The sequence below is a fragment of the Syngnathus typhle genome, linkage group LG13, assembly GCF_033458585.1.
Source record: "Syngnathus typhle isolate RoL2023-S1 ecotype Sweden linkage group LG13, RoL_Styp_1.0, whole genome shotgun sequence".
Lineage (NCBI taxonomy): Eukaryota > Metazoa > Chordata > Actinopteri > Syngnathiformes > Syngnathidae > Syngnathus > Syngnathus typhle.
In genome coordinates this window covers 11,830,790-11,856,111 of record NC_083750.1, presented here as the reverse complement: position 1 = coordinate 11,856,111, position 25,322 = coordinate 11,830,790, and the positions used below count along the sequence as shown (strand labels likewise).

Sequence of the window (25,322 nt, the reverse complement as noted above, 5' to 3'; positions counted from 1 at the left end):
AAACGTGAGGCTTATGTTGCCCTTCCCATTGCCAAATTCATGTTTACAGATGGCTTTTTTGAACTCACCTATCCGATTCACTGACGTCTTCATTGTTTTGTGCGCTTTGCGAAACACCTCGCAACGCCCTCCCTTTCATAAAAGTGGCGCTTTGCCGTCATCTCGTGACATTGACAGGAAATTGCAGAGTTTATTTGACATGCAAGCTGTCGATTCTTTTGGTTTGTCTTGCGCCCAATTGCGATAGGAGCTCTCGCTACGTTCTGGCAGATGACTGGACTCACTTCATAAGAATACCGATGAGTTGATTTCTTGTGCTTGTTAAAAAATTCATGGGATGAGGAGCTTCCAAAAAATAATCGCACATTAGAAATAATCACAATATTGAAGGGCGAAAAAAAGGGTCATTCGATTATTTTGGAAACTAGTTCACGCCTGATTTGTACACATTCCGAGCCATAACATCGCCCCCTTGTGTTTGGCCAGCAGGCACTGCGGCAGGTCTAGGATGACCGGCAAGAGCCAGACCAGCAACGTGACCAACAAGAATGACCCGCGCTCGCTCAACTCCCGCGTCTTCATCGGCAACCTCAACACGGCGGTGGTGAGCAAAGCCGACATCGAGGCCATCTTCGCCAAGTACGGCAAGATCGTGGGATGCTCCGTGCACAAGGGCTACGCCTTTGTCCAGTACGTCAGCGAGAGGAACGCCCGGGCAGCTGTGGCGGGCGAGAACAACAGGGTCATTGCGGGACAGTCGCTAGGTAACGTTGATCTCGTCTTACATCATTCATGAAACGCGCACAACTCGTTCACTCATGACAATGATAGAAATCCGAGAAGATCCATTTTAACTGGGCTGAAAGAAAGGAATTCCTCTGCCTCATTTGGATTAGAGATTACTCTAACATAATCATTTTTACATCCTGAAAAGAGCCACGTTAGTCTTTTTAAAAAAAAAAAAAAAACAAAAAAAAAAACATTGCTGCCACAAATACCTCCTCTAAGGCAATCCCTAATCATATCCGTTTGACTGTGGTCATCAAAAATCATGACATGCTGTTTCACTCCAGTCCAGTAGGTGGCAGGAATGAGCATTATACAGTTCGTGTCTACTGAAAACAATCCCTTAATCTGCACCTTCATCCAGATTGCATATTTCAGGATTTGCGCTATTAATTAATATTTTGACATATTGTTTGCAGTGTTGATGTGACCTTGAACGCCCAGCTACTCGTTGTAAAATGTAGACCTGTAAACGTCAGGACGGGCCGGTACCCCGTCAGTGCTTCCAGCAACCCGCCACTTAAATCCTCTCGATATTACTTATTGATTTGTTCAGCGGCTCGTCCATAGTCCTTGCTCGTGCTCTCGTTGAATATAAATGGACTTCTGGCTGCAGTGAGTGGTGTTCACTTAATTGGACTGAGGTGGAGAGCGTGTGTGTGCGTGTTGCCTGTCATGCCCATTTGGGACCAATCGCATCGACAACCTCGGTGAAAGCATCCTTTCCGTCCACGGCGTAAAACCGATGTTTAAGTCAAGTGTAAAATGAAGAGAAGTGTATTAAAAAAAAGGGGTTCAGCAACGTCTCTTGGTCCGGTTGGCGTCTGAGCAGGGGTGTGCAGACTTTTAGCTGGTCCGAAATTGGCGGTGCCATCACACCGCTGAGGTGCCCTTGAACACAAAAATGGAATTCTCCCCTCAGAAGAGCTGGCGGCCGGCCGCTTCTTCTTCTTTTTCTTCCACTCTGCAAGGTTAGGAGCGGTGTGCTGTTAAAGCAACTGAGCATATGATTTTTTAATTAAGCTCTTAGGCTCCACTGTCACACAATTACTCAGCTCACTGTCTTTTTTTTTTACCCTCGTCTGTACGAAAGATCATTATTAACTTGTGAAGTAAAGTAAGAAGATAATGAAAAAAGTCAAAGCTGCGGCACTTTGTCATGAGTGAAATGAAGGACGAAAGACGTGCTAAGATACATTGTGGAATTCACAGTTGCATTTTCGGGGGCTGTCCATATCGAACAAAAAAAAAGGCCTCATCCAAATTAAGGGTTAAAAAGAAACATCATAGAAAAATCACAATCCCTTCTTTCCATCCTGCTTCCTCGTCCTTCTGTTCTCCCTTTCCTCCTTTCGACGTATTCAACCCTTCCTTCTAAGGATAAATTAAGTTTAAAAAAAAAAAAAAAAATGTAAGCCTCCTTTCTTCTCAGGCTGGATCTACTGTAGTTTTAAGAATTCTTAGTAAGTGCGAGGGTTCCGTTGCAAGTGTGACTGGGTCGCCCCTCTCAAGATGAACGAACGCCTTATCTTTAAAACATGAAGTTCACTTTAGGCCGCATTGGAGGGGTTGGCGAGGTCATATCCAAATGACGCTGTTATGCATATTTTGTGTTCGTTTATGACTGGCTAATGTGCAATCAGCAAGGTGGAGACTGCTGACTCATGCATTTATGGAGGCTTGATTATGTTTGAAAATAATCTCTGCTCAGATATGATGACGTGAGTCGATGGAAGCTTTCTTGTGCTGTGTAATAGTCCCGCAGTGCCTCCATGTGGCGGAATCCCTCTACTGCAGTTGACAATTAATAAATTCATTTTTTTTTTTTTAGCTGTTAAGCATTCATGGATCTTCTACTTTTGCGAACACTAGATGGTGATAGTATTAAGCATAACACTTCAGAGCTCTAATTGCAAATTCCGGTTCTAAGGTGGCTTCATTTGTGGCCCCCCGAAGGCAGCAACGGCTCTCAAACTGTTTCAGTCTGAAATGACGAGCTCGATGAAGCGAAAATGAGCAACGTTACTTTTAGATGATGAAAGCACACGTTTTCTTTGAGGCAGGTTGAGTTTCTTGTTCCAACTTCAAGCGCAGCAACGAGACAGATCTGTGAATTTTGTGGCAAACTGACTTTTTTATCTGGAAGTTAATAATTCATTAATTCATCACATTATATGTACTCGGTAGTATTTTTGGGATGCTTTTTGCGGTTGTTTTTTTTATTTATTTATTTACTTTAATGTTGTAATGTGCTTGTTGGGTACTGCGCAGAATGAGCCAGCATATGTTTGCCTGGCCATAACCTTAACCAGATACCTAAACAAGCTATTGATAACCTGAAGAACACAGACTTTTGAACTTTAGTGACTCCCTTGGGATTGATTGCCTGACATCTGCATCAAAAGCAAACAGGCATGAATCTTACTTATATCAGGCGAAAAAAATAAATAAAAATGAAAAATACCCTCACTCTTTCACCCCCCGGGATGTTTTGACAAATGGTACGGTCTGCTTGGCTGGGTCTGGAAGCGCACGCACACACATGCGCTCTGTTTTTGGGGAGAGGGAGAAGGAGGAAGAAGAGGTAAAGTCAAGCATCTTTTCTCTCTGCTCCAAACATGTACAAAGGCAGGCGCCGCCGCGTTCAGAAATGTGAGTATATTTGCTATACAGAAGGAGCTTCTTTTTTTTTTTAGAATCCATTTTGCATGAAAATGTGTTTGCAGTCCTCTCAAAAGTTGATTTAATCTTGTAGTTTCTTTCTAAGGGTTACTACGTACATGTCTTTAGCATGGACTGTAAATTGGACGCACTATAATGGATTCATGAGCTTTTAGGATGCGTTTAAATTCTCAATAAATGATTATACTCCACGAAGGACAGCCATAGGATATAGTCTGCAAAAACGTTCAATTATACCATTTTTATTTGGATTGGATCAAAAATCTCCTTTGAGTTTAATCTATCATTATCATATGTATCTATATATGTGTCTATATGAATTTTTTATTTCATTTTGATAATTATTTTTTGATTTTAGTTTGTACCCTACTGGAACAAAACATTCTTTCATGACGGAAAAAAACTCATTAAAAAGAGAAAGGACCAATCAGTTCCAGTCATACCATGGCCAAAACACAACCTTCATTTTTATTCATCAGACAACTTTAAGCAAACTAAGTAAACAATTATAATATAGAATTAACCCCCCACCCACCCCCTTATTAATATATTTTTTGGTATTTTTGTCTTTCTGACTTGATTGCAGGGTCTACTAGAATTTTAAGCATGCATAAGTGATTACTAATAAGTGGAAAAATGATGTGCGTACTGTGTGCTCTCCGTTTGATTGCTCCGTGAGGAGTGGGCTTGCATAAGCCCATTCTCAGGTGGTACGTGCAACAACTGCAATTATGAATACGTAATATTGTCTGTCTCGACAGGCTAGAGAGGAGCATTTGCCATTCATGCTGGGAACAAAAAAAAACACTGACTCACTAGTCGTAAATGAGCTAAATTGCTTTTAACTTTTGGATGGGTAATCAATTCAGTTGCAAAGTATGCCGTTTAAATAGCACAAACACTCAAATAAACCCGAAATATGACGAAAAGTCCGCATGTTTTGGCGTCAGCGTAGTTCACTGGAAGTCGCTTCAACAGGTGGTAATGTTAGCTGCTAGAAATAGCTGCAAACTAGCTGTTTTGGTTGAATTTGATCAAAATAGCCTTCAAACCAATTCTTCAAAGTCCTAAATTGCACTTTCTTGAAGCTTGACTCCTAAACAAGACTCTCGTATCGGAGAGTCATAAACCCAGAGACTGTTTTGCCTCTTTTGCTTGATTAAAAGGCCATAGAAGTTGTCGTGAAAATGTTGCCTCGTCAGCTTTTATCCAAATGTAGTGTGGCGCTGCGCTCATGACGTATTAATCCCTTCAAATTCCCATACTTGGCCCCATCTCGTAAAAAAGAATCACATTAGGAGCTCCGGTGAAATTTACGGGCTGCCAAAGTGGCCATTTTCCTCACGCTGGCTCCAGAGCAAAGTACAGAGAATTCATTAGGAAAAGGACAAGGTGTTGATTAATCCACACGTCCATTCCCAACATGGGGAAGAGCATTCCAGACAAGGTGTTCACAGTGATAGATGTTTCGCTACACGCATGACACGTGTTGTATGAGCCTCATTTGTTAGTTAGTTGAGGTTCGAATTAGGACAAAAGGGTCCTCACTGAATCGGGGAAGAAATTCTCCTCCCTGGATCAGAAGGCTTAGGGGTCAACCAATCATGTTTGTTGGTCCCGTTCTGAATGTCTTCTCAATCCCGTGGCCAGAATCGCTCATTGAAAGTGTCCGCTTTGTCATTCCGTCCTTCCAAGACGAAAACACACTCTCGGGCGCCATAAAAAAAAGCGCAACCGTTGTCGTCGCGTGTGCCCTTGAGACAAGATTGGGGATTATTGAAGTCTGGCCTGTCGGATTTGCAGGGGCGCAAAGAACACGGCGTCGATTGAAATCTCGGGAGCGCTGCGGCGATGCTTCTTACAAACCAATTTGTATCGGCGCCGGCGCTCTGCATGATCGCTTCATCAAATGCGCCGCGCTCACCTGCTCCCATCAACGCCCGTCACAGCAGACGCTGACTTTGTTCTGACTTTGCCTGCCAAAAGATTATCTTTGGGGATTAACGCCATGTAGCCTCTCTCTCCCCCATGTGGTGTCGTACCTCACTGCCCTGTCAAGTACAATCACTCATCCAAAGCAGTCTTTTACAAGAGTTCCACCAAAAATATATACAAACACATACGGTGGTACCTTGAGGTAGCAGTGACCCGATTTAAGAGGCTTGTGAGCTACAAGCCATTTGTCCTGACGGCTGGTAAGCTAAACCTTTGTTATGAGCGACTTGTAGAATACCGTTTTTTTCCATGTATAATGCGCCCCCATGTATAATACGCACCCTAAAAATGGCATATATATTTATTTATTTATTTTGTACCCATGTATAATGCGCACCCCAGATTTTAGGACAATAAATTCGTTAAATTTTGCGCATTATACATGGGAAAAAACGGTAACCTGCTGTGGACGACGATTTGTATCGTGCGTCTAGTACAGTGTGTCTGCTCTTGTTCTGCGCTGTGCGCGTGTTGAATATGAGGAAACGTTATTTTATGCCCCCTCTCAAAGCTGGACTTTTGGGACTGCTATTGCTTGGCAACGCCAAACCCCCCCCCCCCCCCCCAACTTTTAACAGATGCTCACGGCAACAAGTACACACTTTTGCGCCATTTTTCCCCACATAATGACTAATTATTCAGGAGGGCCGTCGCGAGGCGCTTCCTTTCGGAATTAATCTTTTTACGACCTGAGCGGTGAAGGGGTCCACGGAGAGCGCCCGCCGTTTGTTACGGGAGCCATCCCTCATGTCTTCTTGCGGCCTAATTACAAGGATGCGGCTGTCCCTGCGCACCTGAGAGCCACTGATGCTCCTCTCCTCCGCATCCTCCTTTTCCTTCTCCCGCTTTAGGCCATTAGGGAGATGTGAGAAAGAGTCCTCGATCAAAAGAATGTGACTATCTAGCAAGTGGTTGAAAATGAGAGATGACTCTTGGTCCGTTTGTTCCGAGGCAGCAGACTTTTGAGAATTTGGAACAGAAGAGGTCCAACTTCAAAGCCGAGTGTCAGTCAATTGAAATTAAAAAAGCGGGGTGGCACCCGCAACTTGTGCATGTTTCGGTTATTGCGGTGGAAGCAGTCTTCCGGCTAAATAACTTCCTCCCGCCGAGCCTGTCGATATTTTATCGACACAACTTTTTCGCAGGTGGCGGTGACTCATGCGTCAGACGCACTTCTTGGCTTGTCCGTCTGCCATTTGTTTGCGCTGTCATGTGCGACCTTGAGCAGCGCGCACTTCAGGCTGATTGAGCAGAAGGCAGGATGTTTTTTTTTGGAAGGAGCTGTCAATCATAACAGTACGACAGGCCTTGTGTGCAGATTCATCTGCTAATGCATCCGGGACTCATTTGTAGGCATGAAACGAGTTACCGGTAAAGTGTGACGGAATTTCCCGTGGTTTGCTTTTCTGTCGCAAATTAGAATTGCCATTAATCTCTTTTGAGAGTTGTCATCGTTTTTTCGCCTTACGTGCTGTGAAGGCCAAGAAAGGCATTAAGAAAGAAGCTGTAGAAGAAAAGGAAGTGAACACTAGATGACACAGTAGCTATAAAATATGCTGTTCAAATGCCAAGTTTTACTGAAATTTCAAGAGTAATCATTTCAAAAACTTCTACCCGTTAGTGTGAGCTAAAATCAAATCTTTTCAAGAGAGGCAGTAGAAATGATATGTTTGCACAAGTGCGCACACCCTTTTAATAATGGAAATCAAACATGTGCAATTTGGAAACATCTGCCACTATTTGCATCTGATTTAGCAAATATACATTTCAGTTGCTCTAGTAGGCTTTCACTGACGTTTGGTTTTGCTTCCTAGCAGAAGCGTGAAGGTTTTGTGCTCTGTGCTTTGTCTTTCCAGATATCAACATGGCAGGAGAGCCCAAACCATACCGGCCAAAGCTGGCCACCAAGAGGCCGCTGTCCACCCTCTACAGGTTGGATTTCACACCATATTAAGTCACAAAAAGAAGTTACTTTGATGGACGTTGGACAAGCCCCTCCCCCAATTAGTCAATTAAATTGAGGTCTCACTGTATTTTTTTTGCCCTTAATAAAAACACATTTACCGAGCCCATTTCTGCAGTTACGTTTACGGGGTATTTTTTTCTGCTTACTCCAGGCTGCTTATCTTGGCCAAACATTTGCTATAATTAAATGCCATGTCAATCAAAAGCGGTTCTGATCATCTCCTTTATTACTCAGTCCATCTTGGATGTCTAATTTCACCTTGGACTTGTTTTTGCAGTGGCTACGAGTTTGACTACGACTACTACAGAGATGATTTTTACAGCAGGTAGGTTGTTTATGATTGCAAATTCTCTTTTCCCATTGGAATGAATGGAAATTGCCCTGTCGATTCCATCCTCCCCCTGAAAATTCAACAAAAATCCACTGGGACACAGCTTCAGTGAATTATTAAAGAATTATTTCTCTGCAACTTCTCACGTGAAAATCTGTTTCTCCTTTCCCCAAAAAGGCCAGCCATTAGACTTTTGCCTTTCCACCACAGCACTAATAAATATTTTACAAGGACCTCATGAATCAAGGTTCCCCACCACTGCGCTCATATTTTCTTTATTTGTCATCTCATTTTTCTGGTTGAGTTTCCTCATTAGAATTAGCATCCCAGGCAACGCGAATATATGAAGGCATAATGAGCGTCGTATCGGGAGCGTTCTATTTCTTCCACTCCGGGCTTCCTAATGAGGCTTTTAGCCGAACGCCGACTGTCAGATTGTCTCTGGGCTGCTCATTCATGTCGATTTATCATCTTTTTTGACATTTTCATTGCTTTGATTACTTCCTGCGCTTTGAATTATTTTGATTTTATTCCTATTTGTGCCTTGTGTTGTTTGCTAGTGACGAATGGTTTCTCAAAATGTGTTTTTGCTGATCATTTAAATTCCGTTTCATGGCGTCTATTGCGTCCTCAGATTGTTTGAGTACCACGGTCGCGTGGTGCCACCCGCCCGGGCCGTCATTCCGGTGAAACGCTCACGGCTCGTCGTGCCGTCCGTCCCGCGCAGGATCAAGTCCTCTTTTTCCGTCCGAACCTGCTCTTCATCGTCCTCTTCGTCCTCCTCCTCTTCCCCAAGGCTTGTCAACATCCCGTCGTCTTCTGTCATGGGACCCAAACGTACGTTGTCTTTTCCACTTTCTTCTTCTTGTATTGAACATTATCATATTTTTGATGATTTCCTAAAATCGTTTCATCGTATTTATCCATTTTCATCATTGGTGGATGGGTGTGGAACGCTCGCTATAACCCTGGTATTGTAATCGTACGATTTTGATGGCATGTGCCACCGCGCAGTGAAGACAGAGCATCTGCTGAGCATCAAAAAGGAACTGTCGCAGATCAAGACCAAGATCGATTCCCTGCTGGGAAGGCTTGACAAATTTGAGAGGCAGCATGGTAAGATAGAAAGCGAGCGTAAAATATACGCTGGCCAACTTTGTCCTTATTACATCGGGGCTCTGGTGCTCTCTCCTTCACTAGAGATGCAGAGAAAACACGAGGAGGCGTGCGAGTGTCACCACAGCAACCAGGGCGACCACTCTGGTGGAGATGAATTGGGTGCGGATGTCGAGGCCGAGGCTGGGGAGATGACAGACGGCGGCGACGATTACTTTGAGGACGAGGGCGCCGGTGACATGGTGAGATGTCAGAATAATCACGTCCCATGGACACAAATTGTAACCATAATATTTTGGATTGACAGTCTCATAGGGAATAATATCGAATCATCCTAAAACCTTTATCAACGAGACAGCAATGAAGATTGAAGTCACCTTTCAACATTACTTACTGTCAACTGTAGTAAAGAAAAGTATTTCGCTAGTAACGGTTTCTCCTTCCGGCGTCAAATTTCTGGTTAAGAGAAACTTAGTGGGCTACTTGTCAAAGAATTATTATTGTTATTATCATCCTTGTGTTTTTGTAATTGCAGAGAGAGAACCACATATCAGATATCGACAACTGAGCAAGGTCAGTGGGATTGAAAGGCCGACAACATTAACGTGAGCTTGTAAAGGTTGCAAGAAATTCGCCTTTTATTTGGGCTCTTTCTTTATTCAACAGCATGGTGCCAAGCATTTGCTTTAAGAAGAAGACTTGATTGTGATATTTCTGTTTTCCAGTGAAGCCTGCAGTGCACAAAGATTGCAGAAGTTAACCAGCAAAGCCTCGGTCAGCCAGAAGAACTGTTTGAAATGAAAGATCAACAACGGAGGCAACGACTTGTTTGTTCCGTGTATGCCTCATCAGATTAAAATAAGAAAAAACAAATATTGACAGTCCCGATGGGTTGTCATCCAAACTGGTTTTGAGCGGCAAGATCAAACGAAAAGAGCAATCGGCAAATGCTAACTTGTAAGTACAATATGCTTTGTGCTTCAGCCTCTATGGTCCGTCCGTATTGTCTATAATTCTGTTGTACAGCAAATGTATGTTGAAAATATGAATGTAAGAGGAACCACTTAATGTGCTTTGCTTTACTTGTACAGTTATTTAGTTTTTGTCTTTCGGTCACAGTACCCATTTTACAGTGTCCTTGTTACATTCTGTCAAAGAAGAGATGAATATTTTTTACAATCAGCATGTAGTAACAAATAGAAAGGGATTGTCACGGATCATTTGTATTCATTGCTTTGGTTGTACAGCTATGAATAATAAGATGGGTTTTTGGAATAAAACAGTTCCTCCCATAAAAGTTTCATTTATTATGTTGAGTTAATGCTTTTTTTATTTTTAAGGGAAGAGTCCTTTTTGGGCAAAAAAGGAGACCGAACAAGATGTTTAATGCAAGCAAGACAATTTTAAAAATGGAGAATTTTTCAGGTATTTATTAGCGGTATGACATTTTTATAGATTTTTTTTTAGGGCTTTATTTGGGGCGTTTCTGTACTCACATTTAGACAGTGTCAGGTTTTAGGAGGAGAAAAGGTGTGTTGTGAGCGGAGGCTTTTATTTGGTGGAGAAATTACGTGCATCGATTAGCGATGAAAGCTTCTTGACTGCATCAAGAGCAAGGCATTAATTTGAGTTTCTTGTTTTTAATGCCAATGAAGATGTATTTTTAGTTTTAAATGTCACTTGTTTGCTTGCTGTAATTTAAACGTTATCAAATCAAGCATGCGTAATGCGTTCTGTAGGCCTAAATTAAAACTCCGTATGCGCATGCGTCGATTTCAGTGGGCGGAGCAATGGCTCTTCCCGGAAGTTGTTCTCTGACGTCACGTAAACAGGAAAAAAGCGGCCAGTTCAACGACGGAAAAGTAAACCAAGTAAGCTCCAAGTGCACCTTTGGCCAGTTTACAACAAAAGCAGTATTTTTAAGACTATTTTACGACACGTCGCGTGTTGTTAACTTCGTCAACTTCGTTGCAAGCTTTTTTTTTTTTGTTACCATGACCACCTACCCGATATAAAAGCGAACTCTAGTGTTGATGACGTACGTCACCCTTGTGGCTGTCCACCTGTTTTTGGATTCTAATCGTTTCGTGTTATGGAAGAAAAGGAAATAAGTTTGATTGACAAGGGTATTTCAAGGTAAGTGCCTTTGTGTCTTATACCCAGTAGATTTTGTTCAATTTTTGTGGTTATATGGTAGTTTTCTTTTGGTGATTCTTTACCATCCTTTTGACCCGTGTTCTTGTTTGGACTGCAAATCACCTCCTTAAGAAGCCAGTGTCTCTCCTTGTCTAGCTTGCTGGAGGTTCCTCTGCGTCCCACCATCACATCGCTCAACCTGCACTGCAACCGCATCCCGAGGATTGAGGGTTTAGCATCGGCGCTTCTCCTGAGACACTTGGACCTCTCTTCCAACTGCATTGCTGTTATTGAGGGTCTTGCTTCTCTCACGGCCCTGAGGACTTTAAATTTGTCCTGCAATGCCATCACCAAGGTTGAGGGTGAGCCCACTAAAGAGCTTTCAAACTTTATACATACTGTATTGATTTCCATTTGAGTATCTATCGTAGTACTCATACCGTTTTTTTGTTGTTGCTGCTGCACTCGAAGGCACTTCCGATCGAATGACTGTTGTCGTTGTTGTTTTGTGACGCACAGGATTGAAGGGTCTGGTGAATTTAACAAGGTTAGACTTGTCCTTCAATCAGATAAACGACCTCAGTGGTGAGTTCAGTGGAGACTCCAATAGTCTTTTATTGGCGGTCGTGGTGATTGTGATTTGCCCGCCAGGCCTATTGCATCTCCAAGGCCCCGGCGGACGCAAGCTCAGGCACCTCAGTCTCCATAGCAACCGTCTTGCCAGCATTGAGCACCTCCTGCAGTGCCTGCTGGGGTTGCAGGGGTTGAGAGAGGTGTTTTTGAGCCACGGCGGCAAAGGCAACCCGCTGTGCATGAAACCAGGTGAGACCGTGACTGTCATTACAATACATTGGATCCTCTGAACTATGTTCTGGGAAGCTGTTGCACCACAAATATCTTCAAAACAGCAATTCAACTTGTCAGGTTCCAAGGTATTTATTTTCCATTTGTGGTACCGAGCAGCTCTTGCGTGTTTCGTTGCAGGTTACCGTGAGATGGTGATGCAGTCGCTGCCGCAAGTGTCATTTCTCGACGGATTGGATCGTCTGGGACAGCCATCATATTCCCCGACGGACAGTCCATGTGACATCCCCGGGCTGGAGAACTACGTGGACCTCCTCCTGCTCTCCGATGCCAGCAACAATGAAGCGGTGAGTTTAAATACCACTCGGACTCGCCATCTTTTTGAGGTGAAATGACAAAAACTGTTCATACTTTTTCCATCTCTAGCAAAATGGAAAACATGTCTTCCTTGTTCTAGGATGCTCTTGTGACCACACCCAGTATAAGGGAAGTTCTGAGCCACTTTGGACAAAGCGTCACCCCTGAAGCCTTTGGCAATCCGCTGGCAGCACCTGACATGGAGCGCGTCCAACAGGAGCAGCAGCAGGTCCGCACGGCCGACATCGACCGAACATTGACTATAAACGAAGAGCGAGTCAAGAAACTGGAGCAGCAGGTGTCCTGCCTTGTTCAGCAGGTGCTTTGTTTTTAACACTGCACACTGTAATGCTGTAGGAATACAATTATTATTTCTAATACTTTGGTAAAAATAATGAGCTCATCCATTATAAATCAAGGTAGCTTTATTTACATGGCACATTTCCTACACAGGTAACTTCACTTTTTTTTTTTTTTTTTTAATAAACAGCATTTAATAAGTTGAGGTACCACTGTATACATACTGAAAACAAGTTAATATTTTATCATATGATAATTAAATCACAGTTTGGGCAATATTTAAATGAGGGTTGAACACATTTAATTATTATTTGACTCAGGTTTCTGCAAAGCACCAGTCCAGTCAAGCTAACGACTCTGCGGTCAAAGCTCGGAAGGACGTGAACGACACAGACCGCACGTCAGAAAGCGAGTACGACAGCGGCAAGGAAAACGGCAGCCGCGCCGCCATCCCGAAATACCGTAAGCCCGCGTCGACCAGGACAAGCAAGAGATCAAACAGGTGATTTGTTTGCCCCAGTACATGATGCATTTTTCTTGGCATCATACTACAAATATTTCACTTTTAGCCCGATGTCATCAGATGCAGCAATCGATTTTATTTGTATTTCTTTGTCCAATATTTGTCCTTTGAACCCAATATTTTTCTATTTTGAGTAACATTTTTTAATTATGTTTTTTTTTTTTTCAAAATATTCAATGTAAGTATAGCGTCATTTTCATCTTGTATTTTTGTTCAATATTTTTGTCCAACATTTCATTATTCATCTTTTTTTGCAGTGTCTCTTCTTTATCCAGTTTGAGTTCCTTCATTTTGTTTTGTGCCCAGTGATCAGGAGAATCCAAAACAGAGGGTTACAAAACCTACTGTCAGGTGGTCCTCTGCCACCGCCAAAGGGCCCATTGATGCATCCGTTCCGGCGAGGAGGGTCACGCCGAGAGCCGGCAAGGAGCCAGTCAATGTGAAATGCAAGTCTAATGAGGAGGAAACCTTTAAGGTTCGTGGAGGATTTGTGCTTGCTTGAATCCATTTGGTATCTGACTCTTGACGTCCTTCAATCTGCAGGCTATTGTAGAAGAGCGAGACCAGGAGAGGGAGAGGCGCTGGAAGGCCGAGCAGGCCGTCACCAAGTTGACGGAGGAACTCCAGTGCCTGAAGACCAAAGTCAGTGAGGAAAAAGACCTGCAGAGTATGGCCTTGCACACCACCGACAGGTACCAGGTGCCACACTAGTTACGCCTGCACAGATCAACGGCCAAATAGTTTCGATTTTTGGGCTGAGCATATGCCGAGACTATTGCCTGCAGCGGTTTTAATGACGCCGCACACGTTGATCACGTCCACACATGTGAGGTGACCGCCGCATCTTCCTTCAGGCTTAAAGACTTGCTACTGAAGGAGCGGTCGGGACGCTGCGAGCTGGAAACACGCGTGGAGCAGCTGGGTGGGAGGTGCCGCTCGCTGAGCCAGCAGCTGGAACAGGCTCGCGGGAGCGAGGAGCGTCACAAGCACGCGCTGCGGCGACTAGAGGAGGACGTCACCCACGGGGAGGCGCTGCGGGCTCGCCAGCAGGCCCAAGAGGTACACGCTCAACTATTTGCGTCATCATATTGGGAGGACGGGTTAGTTTTCTGGCATATTTCGTCACGCACACACTTCTTGATCATATTTTCGTGATTGTCTCTCCGTTCAGGTGAAGCGACAGCAGGAGCTGGAGAACAAGGTGGCGTCTCTGAAGCGCGAGTTGGATGTCCAGAGAGCCAAAGTGCAGGAGCTGCACGAACTCCTGGCGTGCCGGGAACAAGAGCACAGGTGCGAGCTTTTAAAAGACTTGATTCATTTTTAAGCCCTCGGTTGTAGCGTGGGAACCAATATGGGACACGACTCCTCATTTATTCATGAACTGCGTCCCCAGAAAACAGCTGGGGACGCGGCTGCAGCCGGGCGGGACGGACTTCTTGGCAGCAGTGGCAAGAGAAGTGGCGTCTGAGAGGCAAAGTCACGCTCAGAGGGAGGCTGAGTTGAAGGACAAAGTGGACGAGGGCAAGAAAGCCTACGCGGCCCTGGAGGACGAATTCCGCATGGCGCTCACCATCGAGGCTACGCGCTTCTCCGAGGTCTGCTCATAAACGTAAACGTCATATTGTTCTTTGCGCAACAGAAACGGGATGAGTGGTGGTTTCGCCGCAGGTAAAGAAAGCTTGCGATCAAATGGCGGCAGAGCTGCCGGAGCTTCGAGCGACGCTGGCTCAGTCGCAGCAGGCAGAGAAGAAATCCGCCTCCCTGGTGCAGGAGCTCACCGTGTTGGCCAAGGAGCAAAAGATTCGCATTTCAGAGCTTGCCAACGCCAAGAGAGATGCTGTTACTGAGTTCAAGGTCGCCGAGGGACTAAATAAAAAAAAAATCTTAAGATGAATGGACGGAATATTGAGATTGCCCCGTCTCCTCACAGAGGCGCGCTCAGGCTCTGGAGGCCGACCTGGCTCAGGACCGCCATACGCGCCTTCAGCTGGAGGCGCTCAAGAAGGACAAAGCGCGACTTTCGGCCCAGCTCGGCGCGCAGGAGTCGGTCATCGATGGACTGAGAGCCGAGAGGAGGCTTTGGGGGCAGGAGCTCGCTCAGCAAGGTAGGTGAAGAACAATCAAGCACACATGGAAATGTAGAGATAAAACATTCTTCAATTGGTGTGTATTTTTAATGAATGGGGACTCTTCCTCAATTTAAAACCTAAATTGATCTGCTCTAAGTTCCTCAACAACTGTCCAATACAATTAGATTCAGTCAACCTAAAGAGGATAACAAATTTTAATTGCCTTCGTTCGATGCGAGAAGAAACCAGGGTAATGGAGAAGTTGATTTGTGACGGAACAGCCCCCATTAAATTAAAAGTTAAAATCTATAAAGCCGCGGTTAGACCAGCCATCGGGTATTGATTGGAAGCAGCAGCACACAAAAGTAGAAGTGAAGCTTCATGTAATGGAAGTGTCAGAGAGATGCATATCAGGACTGATGAGGGAAAAAAAATAGAATAATTAAAAAAAAAAAATGAATGCATGCAGAGGTCAGTGAAGGTAAACCAACATTTCAAAGTACAAGAAGCTTGACTGAGATAGTTTGGACCTCTGATGAAAAGCATGTAGGAAGAGAAATGATGGAGATGAAAATGAGTCAGAGAGAAACAGACTATGAAATCACATCTGAAAGAGAAAAAAAAAGTGGATGGAATTCACACTCTTAACAGAAACATTTGAAAAGGGCTCATACAGTATAAAAGAGTTGCCTCGAAGAAGAAAAAGAGATGTCTGAGCACGTTGCGTCACGTCCTCGCGTATGTCTTTACCACAGGAGCGTCTCTGGCTCAGGATCGCGGACGTCTGGAGGCCAGGATTGAGGCCCTGGGTGCCGAGGTGGAGGCGCAAAAGAAACAGATTGAGCGCGACAGCGACGCCCTCAAAATCAAAAGCAAAATCATTGAGGATCAAACGGAATCCATCCGCAAACTCAAAGAGGTCAAGCAGATGAGCTCGTGGAAGAGAAGCTAACGGGTGCGGCTCGTCTCTTACCGTCTCTCTTCCTGTTCCGTAGACGCTGCTGGAGCGCGACGAGCAGGCCCGCAGGCTCCGCGACGACAAGGCCCAGGCCGAGAAGACGTTCCAGCGGCGACTCGAGGAGGACGCGTCTCGGCTGACGGAGCTGGAGGAACGCATCGATCACCTCGTCGTGCGCAAGGAGGAGCTGAAGCAGCGGTTGGAGGACAAGGAGGCCCAAGTAGAAGAGGCAAAGCGACTTCACAGGTAAATTCACCGCCTTGAGTTTGATTAGTTCCGTCTTCATGACTTGGCATGATTGTACATCAAATCAAATTTCCCCATTGAAATGAATGATACTGCCTTTAATCCATTCCATCTTCCATAAAAAAAATACACAGATTTCTCAGCTCATTGCAGAAAAAGATTTCAAGACATTGAATGTTTAGATGTTTTGTCGAAATAAAAAAAGTTCAACACAACAAATATGTTCCCCATAAAATAAAATAAAAAGGGCTGTAGCTTGTACATATATCTATTTGTCGACACTCATCAACATGCAACGTGCCTGTTGTGCGATTCCTCACTTTTCAGTGAATCTGCAAAAAAGTGGCAAGAAAAGGCTCAGCTGCTCACTCAACTGGAGACCCAAGTGAAGCGTATGAAGGACACCTTCGACAACAAAGAACGCTCGCTCCTGGAAGAGAATGAACAACTGAGCCAATCACACAGGTGAGGAAAAAGAGGGACCCCGCCTTATCGGAGTTCCGTCGTGTCACGTCTTTCTTTCAGAGCGGCGGTGGACAAGCTGCGCTGCATGGACGACGCCTTTCGCGCGCAGCTCGAGTCCCTCCAAGCCGCCCATCAGGCTGAGCTGCTTCAGATGGCGAGCGACAAGCACAGTCAGATCGAAGAAGCCAATCAGAAGGTCAAATCAGAAAGCCTCTATCCTCCGGAAAAGCTGGAGCGTCACGCTCCTTTGTTGTTATTTCAGGTATTCGAAGTGGAAGAGGAGATGCGTCAGCTACTGCTTGAGATGGACGCCAACAAGAGGATTACAGAGGAGAAAATGAAACGTCTTAACAGTGTGCTAAAAGATTTCAACTTTTAGATTATCTTGGTCAATTAAAAAACTGTATTTGCTTTATACAAGCTAGCTTATTTTAAATTGTTTTGAATGTGTGCTTTTTCATCATTGTTTTAATCCTTTACTTGTTATTTTAATTTAATGTATTGTACTGTCACAAATAATATAGATTTTTTTTTTTTTTTTTTGGTATTTGATGTATGTCACGTAAATCGTGTCCACGGGGTCTCTATGCGGAATTGCAGGGGCAAGGTCAATAGTTTTCGGGTAGAGTTAATGGGAGGAGGCCAAGTTACTTACTTACTAACAGGGGTGTTCGGGAGAAGACCGACAGGTGAAGCGCTTGTTTATTGACGAGCAAATGCCTTTTTTGTACGAACAAATGGCCAAGAGGTGAAGTTTGACTTTCAGGAAAAAAGTAAAACCTTCCTAAAATGGACAGCGAGAGGACGAGGGCTGCTCGCACGATGCCAACTCGCCACGAGAAAAGTTTGGGGCTCCTTACAATGAAGTTTGTCGCTCTGCTCAAAGAGACCCGCGATGGCGTCTTCGATTTAAGAAAGGTCAGATTAAACGTTTTACTCCGTTTTGCTGGAAATACGGCAGATGTGAATTAAAGCTGTTGCTCACCCGAGTAAAGTGGGACCAAAGTGGTCAGGTGCACCGCGCTGCGTTCAGGTGATGGAGTCGCCATTACTAATAGTAGAGTACTCCATCTTCGGTAGCTTGTAACTGTGTGTGGACTTAATAAGCTGACATTGTTCTTACTTTTTGGTAAAGTTGATAATTTGGTCTTTTTTTTTTTTAATGGTTAACTTAAACGTAGTGGAGCTCCGCAAACTCGGTCACCTATTGATCCGGCCCCCATCATTTTTACTATTCGATTTTATTTCTTGAGTCCCCTATCCATTTCGCCTTGATTTTCTGGGAAAATGCATATTATATTTATATTGGTGTTTTATGTCAGTGGTTTTCAGAAACCATGGTCCAGCCACTGACTCAACCTTAGAGTCAATATTTTACAATACTGTAAAATGTGTGTAATGTTAACATTTAGGGGGGGGGGGGGGGGAACTATATGTGTCAAGCGTGTTGTCTAGTTTTATTGGTTATTCTGGCATTTCTTTCCACACTCTTCAGTGTCAAGTTTTTCTGCTCAGACCTTCCTGTGCTGAGTTAGAAGGTTCACATGGTGCTTTATTTCCAGTGCAATGTGGCACCAGTGAACAAAACCATGATGCAATCGTAGACTTTGTATTTACAGTAAGGGGGGAAAGGCATACCTTTTATTGTGTGAGATCTTGTTAGTTTTCCCTCTCTTCTTGAGCGCCAAACTTTGCTAATGTTTACACTGCTCCTCCCCAACCCACTCGTGCATTGTAGAACCATCCTCTTCTGCAAACAGGTTTAACTTTCTATTTGTGCAGCTTCATTTGCCAAATCCTCTCTTTGCGCGCCTCACAGTGTCTCTGATTTCCTCCACCTCAGGTAGTGTTTATTTGCTAGGTCGTCTTCGCTGGTGGGGAAGATGTTAACATGCTGCCTGCCTGCCGCCTACATTTTTATCGACATTTGCGTTTTTAAATCGACAGGCCGCTGAGATCTTAGCAGTGAAGCAGAAAAGGCGCGTGTACGACATCACCAACGTGCTGGAAGGCGTGGGCTTGATTGAGAAGATAACCCAAAATATCATCCAGTGGAGGTTTGGAAAAACACGTTTTTGATTTGCGGTATTTCCGCAAGTGGACTTGCTCCAATGACACACAATGACATTTAAAATCCCTCGCAAGATTCTGAACATGTTCTTCATTGTCAACGAGAGCAAACAAGACGAAATCTGTTTCCCCTGCAATGTGACTGCCAACATCTTCCAAAATTGTCTGATACAAAACTTGGCAGGGGTGAGACCAAGGGAAGTCAGAACCAGGAGGAGCTCGAGCAGGTTAGGCATCTCCAAGCCCAAATCTCTGAGCTGGATGCCCAAGAGAAAGAGCTGGACAAGCAGAAGACGTGGCTGCTGGAGAACAACGTACGCCTAAACCGCAGCCCTGACACAAACAAATATCCTTTTGTAATTAGTGCTGATGATCACTTCTGCCTCAAATCACAGTTCTGAGGTTCTGTGTTCAAATCTTGGCTCGGTGTGGCATTATGTATATGTCGGAAAGAATGTTCAACAAACATTTTATGTCAGTAGGACAGTGTCGCTCTGCAGTTGCGGCGATATCTCGCTTTCGTTCATTTCTGTATAAAAATCAAAGGTTGGCTCACCTGCTCACACCTTACGTTTTCTTTCTGCTCTGATGCGGGTTTTTATTTTTTATTTTTTGCAAAGGGGCGATTGATCGATTTCTCTGCTTGTCTCTGAACAATTACACAGTCATATGTGTCCTCTTTGGGACTATTGACTCAGAACAGAGGAAATGTGCTGCTGGTGAGCAGATTAGAAATATAATTGCTATTGTCAAACAGGTTAATCCCAAATTGCTCCCGGCCTTGTTTTTCTGGTTTATCGTCTCCTTCCGCCACGCTCTCTGGCCGCCGCGGTTGGATGTATTGTAATCCTCTTTGCTTAACACTCCCCCACCTATTATTTTGTGACGCATGAGGACATCTGCAATTCCTTCAGGGGCGACACTATTCTCCTCATCATGGCTCCGTCTGGGACGCAGCTGGAGGTGACTCTGCTGGAGAAGGTAGTACAATATTGCAAGACCACCTTTGGAGTATTAGGAGTAACACTGGAGAGAGACAGAATTAATTACACTTACTCGAAGCAAGGAAAAAAGTTTTAAAGCTTACAATCCCACTTCTTTCTTTTATTCTGTGGGGACCAGACTGGTCGTGAGAATTACCAGGTGAGCCTGCGCAGCAAGGTAGCTCCAATCAAGGTCACGCTCATTAACCGGGAGTCAGACTGCAGCACGCCCGTCGTCTTCTCCTTGCCCCCCGACGACATGACCACCCCCAATCTCACGCCGCCGCTGTGCACGCTCTCTGCCAGCCCGCACTGTCCTCCCTTCTCCACGGTCGCCCCCACCTCTTGTTCGAGCAACACCGCCTCCTCATTCTGCAGCCAGGATTCGCTCAGCTCACACCAGCAGGTGGCGCTGCTTGAACACAATGGCATTCCGAGGCTAACGTCCACTCGTGCGCTCATGGGTAAGCACCAAAGTGTACAGGGGGAATAGAAATGTTTCAAAAGAAACAGCTTTTTTTTTTTTTTTTTTTTATATAATCGATGTTAAAATAAGCGGTCATGAGGCTGAAAAAGCCATGCTGAATTTTCATCTGATTGTTTTATATAAATGGCCCGCATGTATTTTTCACACGCACACTTTCAGCCTGTCTTCTTTCAGGGTGTCTCGATCAGGCGGTGACCGCTTTGGAGATGGACCTGTCTGGACCAGAGTTCCACTCATTTCTGGATGTGAGCAGCTTGTTGAGGCACAATGGCATCGCGGAACACATGAAGGAAGACAGACATGGTACTGCCTTTTTTTGGGTTCGGACAAAGGATGACACCAAACCTTTGGATACAATATGTGCCTGAAACAAAGAAAAAAGTTGTTTGTTCATACTTTCTTGCAGAAGATGTTCACTTAATTAATGAACTGATCTCTACTGATGGTAAGCATCTTCAAGAGTTTGCAATGTTGTCTCTGTTGTGCTCTGAAACCAAAAATTGTTTGTTCATACTTTCTTGCAGAAGATGTTGACTTAATTGATGAACTCATCTCTTCTGGTAAGCATCTTAAAGAGTATGCAATGTTGAAAACTGAAGGAATGTCAGGGTCACCCTGAAAAGAAACAATTATAACTTGGCGAGCTTAGAACTGAATGAGAATTAATATTTTTTTGTAGTAAAGAAACAGGAAAATGAGTAAATATGACATATTGACATATTTCTTTTTGGAAAAACATGTCAAATAATGTACTCTTGAGATTTGTCTTGGAATTTAAAGATTTCTTTCAGTTCTTTTACATGTTAATGTCTGACAATTTTCTCCTTGAGTAATCAATTTGACGGCTGATTATTTTATTTTATTTTTTTTAAGGCATGGACTACAGTTTCACATTGGATGACACCGGCGGTGTGTCTGACCTATTTGATATGCAGGTCCTCAACTACTAACGGATGAAACTCAAGGAGGTCTGGTCTTCTCTTCTCTTCTCTATACATCCTTTGAATCGTTTTGAACTTTCGGGAAGTTATTTATGACGTTAGTGTCCCTCCATTAACTCGTTGACGGTTTACAGAGTAAAAATGCCTGCGATATTCTGAACAAAATTTTGAATATTTTCAGGAATCCAAAAAATGTCGCTAGTCTCTTGAATGTGTTTGTTTTGTTGGAATCCTAAATTATTGCGACATTGTCGTTTCAGGCCTCTGTGTTTTAGTTTCTTTATGTATTTGTTTGATATGATTAATCATTTTAGTCTTATTTAAGAGTTTTTTTTGCTGGATCTTGATTCAGCCGTATTTGTTATTTAATTGGCCACGTTTATGATCGCAAGTTCCTGTTGACTTATTGTTTGCAAGAATTCTTTATTTGCATATTTTTAGCAATCCGAAAAATGTCGCTAGTCTCATGGATGTGTTTATGTTGTGTTGAAAGTGCCAGGAATCCTAAATGATTGCGACATTGCCGTTTCAGGCCTCGGTGTTTTGGTTTTTCTTTATGTATTTGTTTTTATACGGTACAGATAATGGATGGATGAATGGATGGTTAATAATTTTATCCAGTTTTTTTTTTCAGCTGTATTTGTTATTTAATTGGTCACATTTATGATCGCAAGTTCCCGTTGACTTATTGTTTCGAAGAATTCTTTATTTGCACATTTTTGGAAACATTTTCCAATAAATAGTTGAAATCTCAATTTATTCACCTTCCCATTTGAGGATATGTGAATGTTGCGCTTTATATTATGTTGACGAAATTCCAACATAAAGGTATAAAAAGACTTGGGTTTTTTAGAAGTGGAGTAAGTTTTAGAACATGTGTGTTCATTTTTTAAAGGAGATTTTTAGCTTTAAAGTTACTTTAGTATTAGATCAATTATCTTTACACGGAGGAAAAAAAACATTCTTGTTGACAAAAGTAACGCGTATCATATTAACCTTTTCTTGCTTGGCTATCGTCACTCCTTTCATTTTCCAACATGACAGGAAAAAACAAGTGCTTGTTCCAGATGTTTAATCAGCAGTGCATTGCATGAGAATATTTAGCTCGATAGGGTGTTTACACACTTTATGAATATATCCACTTCTTCTCCCCACCACGACAACACAACAGACAGACAGTCTTTAAAAAGCTAGCTTTAGAGAGCAGAGAGAAACAACAAACAGAGCTTCTGTAAGTTGTCAAAGTCAAGCTTGGCACGCTAGGCGTGGGCGACTTCCATCTTTCTGACCTGGTTTCGCGCCGGCTAAAGAAACAAAACAAGAACATTTCAATTATAAATCAAGTTTAAGAAAAACTGGTGTCAAAACAATTGCAGTATTAGCGCCTAGATAAGAAAATAATTGCACCCGCAAATTGAAAGTATTTCAAATCAAAACGTCATAGAAAATTTTCCTTTACTCTTGTAAGATTTTCACTATTTTCTTGTGATAATGCTCCCCCACAAAAGTTTTTCTTTCAAAACTATATTTTCTTCTAAAAAAAATCTTGAAATTATAACTTTAGGATTCCGATTTTAATCTCAATTGTGTTTTCTTTGTGCAAGAATATTGTTTTACCTTTATTAAAAGTGAGCATGCTCCTGGTCTTCCATAGCAGTATGATCTTCTTGGTTTAACTCTTCCCTTTAATTTAAAAAAAAAAAAAAAACAATAACTTTAGGACTCTGATTTTAATTTGAGTTGTGTTTTTTTTGTACTCATACTCATTGGTACAAGACAGCTTCAAGAATATTTTTGTACTCTTACTAGAAGTGTGAATGCTCCTGGAAAACGGTATGGTCGTCTTATTCTTGGTGTAGCTCTTCCCTTTAAAAAAAGAAAACCACATGCACAAAAAAGTCAATCACAACTTTCATCCTTAATTCTGACTCAATGACATATAACAATATTCTCACCTTGATAAGTTGCCGATTGTCCGTCAACAAAATGGCGGCCTTATCTGAATCCAACGCAGTGGTGAGCAGGAAGGCCTGCAGACACAGCAGGAGCACCAACACAATTTTGTCCATGGCTAATGACACGCCACATAGCTGAAGTGACACATTGCTCCTTATATAGAGCAAAGCAAACACCCTTCCCATCAGAAGTGAAAGGCGGCAATAACTTCCTGTGAGTCCACACGTGCTCACATCACAAATTACGACATGTCAATATTTCAAGAGGGCTTTTCCCAATAACAGGAAGTTTTCCACAAGAGAACTACAAAAGCTCAATAATAATCATGAATGCACTTTCACTGACTAATTTAGTATATTGTAGATGTACTAATCTAGATTTTGCCAAATATATGCAGCTTCAAAGGACAAGTGTACCAAAACTAAAGTTCTTTTTTTTTCGAGGGCACAAGACAGCTAGCTTCAAGAATATTTTTGTACTCTTACTATAGGTGCGCATGCTCCTGGTCTTAGATAACAGTATGGTGGTATTATTCTTGGTTCAAAGTTTTTTTTACAAACAAGACTGCTTATTTTGGAGTGGAAAAAACAAATTCCAGTATGTCAGCGAAAACAATGTTGCACATATGGTCATATCTTTTAAAGAAACAATTTTTTGGTACACATTTCTGAGGAAACAGTCCATTATTTAGGAAACAAAAAGTCTTTTAGACAATATATATGTATTTTGATAGGTTTTTTTTTTTGTTTTTTAAAGTATTTTTGAAGAAAACATGTCTGTGTGAAAGGGGGTGAGTCTTACTTAATACTTGACGCTAGAAAAGATAATATGCTAACATACTATTGTCCCAAAAATAGATATTTTACGCAAATAAGCACTAACCCTAACCTCACCGCACGTCACTGGTGTCATAAACATGTTTTGTTTTGAGCATGTCTTAAGTGTGATGCCATCCAAGAAATTACAGAAAGAAAAAGAGGAAGCAGCACAACAAAACAATGCAACAGCAGGAGGCCAACAAGGTCCATGTCTTGTTTCGCCACCCGGAATGCGACCGCAAGAAAATACATATCTTCCTCTTTTTTTGTTTGCATCACCAAAAGATGCAAGTCCAGCATCCAAGCGCAGCTCATTCGTTTATTATCGGAACAGGCTTCAACATGATACAAATACGTATTGGATGACAGTATCACATGATGATATTTTGTTAAAGTGACTGAATACAAGATTTCAAAAAGTTGATCAAAATCCTTGATTATTTCCAGTCACCGTTCAAAAAACATATAATATAATTTAATGTTGGGCGAGGAGGAGGCGGTGGTGGTGGGGGCGGAGGAGGAGGAGGAGGAGGAGTAAGCCCCATCTTGGGAAACAGACAGACAACACGGTTAGCTTGATCCATTGGAGAAAAAACAGCAATCAATAACAGCAATTACCACAGCCAACGTGCTGCATCCTCCGGGTCTCCAGCTGCAGTTGGAGTACCGGTGTTTCTTTCTGGGCATTTCTCTCGCCTGCAACACAATAACCACGCAGTGAAAAACGGACTTATACAAAACAACTTTGCGGTTTTCTTGTACTTTTTTGGACCTTTTATCATATAATCTTACTACAGTAATGTCTTGGAGTCAACTGAATTAATTTTGCAGTGGAAAAAAAGTCAAAACCTTTGGAGAAACCCAAATTCTCTGAGAAAATCAGTTGTCTATTTACAAAAAATAGATCTATTTTGGGCGAAAAAAACGGGCGTACTTGTGAAAAATAGTCAATCTTACAAGTATCCTTCATTCTCCACAGAGACTCCTAAGATTATGAATTTCATGTTCTGTATTCTTGCTTTCCAATTTTAGACGTACATAAATGCCACTTTCAATTTTGATGGGAAAACACAGTATATTAGTATATGAAATAAGTTTTGCATTCTTGGGAGAAAAAAACAACAACAGACAAACGTGACTTACCGGCGGAGGCCGGTACGGAGGTCCTGGGATGCTCATGGCTTCCGTCGACGGCGGGGCCGACAGCAGCAGCTGCACCAGCTGCACGCACAACAACAGCGCCAGCACTCGCGTGTCCATGTCGGCCTTTTCGTTCAGTTGATGCCTCTTGATGTCATCTTATATAGATAGCCAAATAGCACGTCCGCCACGC

General features: G+C 43.0%; 4 protein-coding genes across 8 annotated transcripts in view; 3 read left to right on the top strand and 1 right to left on the bottom strand.

Moving 5' to 3' along the window:
• LOC133166125 (RNA-binding Raly-like protein) overlaps positions 1–10,161 on the top strand; it is a 31,954-nt gene extending 21,793 nt beyond the window's left edge. For 2 of the 3 annotated variants that reach the window (XM_061296144.1, XM_061296146.1), the window contains 8 exons: positions 487–764; positions 7,320–7,395; positions 7,707–7,754; positions 8,395–8,597; positions 8,775–8,876; positions 8,961–9,118; positions 9,412–9,449; positions 9,602–10,161. In XM_061296144.1, coding sequence (XP_061152128.1) covers positions 509–764; positions 7,320–7,395; positions 7,707–7,754; positions 8,395–8,597; positions 8,775–8,876; positions 8,961–9,118; positions 9,412–9,444 — 876 coding nt within the window. In that variant the 5' untranslated portion in view covers positions 487–508 and the 3' untranslated portion in view covers positions 9,445–9,449; positions 9,602–10,161. The remainder of the gene's footprint in view (positions 1–486; positions 765–7,319; positions 7,396–7,706; positions 7,755–8,394; positions 8,598–8,774; positions 8,877–8,960; positions 9,119–9,411; positions 9,450–9,601) is intronic. The other variant, XM_061296145.1, reaches the window with a different exon arrangement.
• A 515-nt stretch (positions 10,162–10,676) lies between these two features.
• Positions 10,677–17,170, top strand: lrrcc1 (leucine rich repeat and coiled-coil centrosomal protein 1). 2 transcript variants are annotated; one of them, XM_061295077.1, is made up of 19 exons: positions 10,677–11,012; positions 11,169–11,374; positions 11,532–11,597; positions 11,664–11,834; positions 11,997–12,163; positions 12,274–12,402; positions 12,794–12,975; positions 13,303–13,471; positions 13,540–13,688; positions 13,851–14,055; positions 14,168–14,286; positions 14,390–14,591; positions 14,665–14,850; positions 14,927–15,101; positions 15,821–15,984; positions 16,061–16,269; positions 16,597–16,734; positions 16,795–16,930; positions 16,997–17,170. In XM_061295077.1, the coding sequence occupies exons 1-19, from the start codon at positions 10,969–10,971 to the stop codon at positions 17,111–17,113; spliced, it is 2,934 nt and encodes a 977-aa protein (XP_061151061.1). In that variant the 5' UTR covers positions 10,677–10,968; the 3' UTR covers positions 17,114–17,170. The 2 variants fall into 2 exon arrangements, with proteins under 2 accessions (XP_061151061.1, XP_061151060.1); XM_061295076.1 differs by having other exon boundaries at positions 12,274–12,492.
• A 252-nt stretch (positions 17,171–17,422) lies between these two features.
• LOC133165428 (transcription factor E2F5-like) lies at positions 17,423–23,078 on the top strand. Its single transcript, XM_061295078.1, has 9 exons — positions 17,423–17,652; positions 18,682–18,791; positions 18,989–19,150; positions 19,677–19,785; positions 19,927–20,251; positions 20,449–20,577; positions 20,681–20,719; positions 20,799–20,834; positions 21,148–23,078. Exons 1-9 carry the CDS (start codon positions 17,524–17,526, stop codon positions 21,222–21,224), a joined length of 1,116 nt encoding a protein of 371 aa, XP_061151062.1. The 5' UTR covers positions 17,423–17,523; the 3' UTR covers positions 21,225–23,078.
• On the bottom strand, positions 20,624–25,303 carry LOC133165429 (glyceraldehyde-3-phosphate dehydrogenase, testis-specific-like). 2 transcript variants are annotated; one of them, XR_009717597.1, is made up of 7 exons: positions 25,133–25,285; positions 24,608–24,685; positions 23,171–24,534; positions 23,022–23,081; positions 22,833–22,898; positions 20,789–22,519; positions 20,624–20,638 (listed from the first exon to the last, which is right to left on the bottom strand). XR_009717597.1 is itself a non-coding variant. In XM_061295079.1 (3 exons), the coding sequence occupies exons 1-3, from the start codon at positions 25,247–25,249 to the stop codon at positions 24,427–24,429; spliced, it is 303 nt and encodes a 100-aa protein (XP_061151063.1). In that variant the 5' UTR covers positions 25,250–25,303; the 3' UTR covers positions 24,289–24,426. The 2 variants fall into 2 exon arrangements, 1 of the variants encoding a protein (XP_061151063.1); XM_061295079.1 differs by lacking the exons at positions 20,624–20,638; positions 20,789–22,519; positions 22,833–22,898; positions 23,022–23,081 and having other exon boundaries at positions 24,289–24,534; positions 25,133–25,303.
• Between the last annotated feature and the right edge of the window lie 19 nt (positions 25,304–25,322).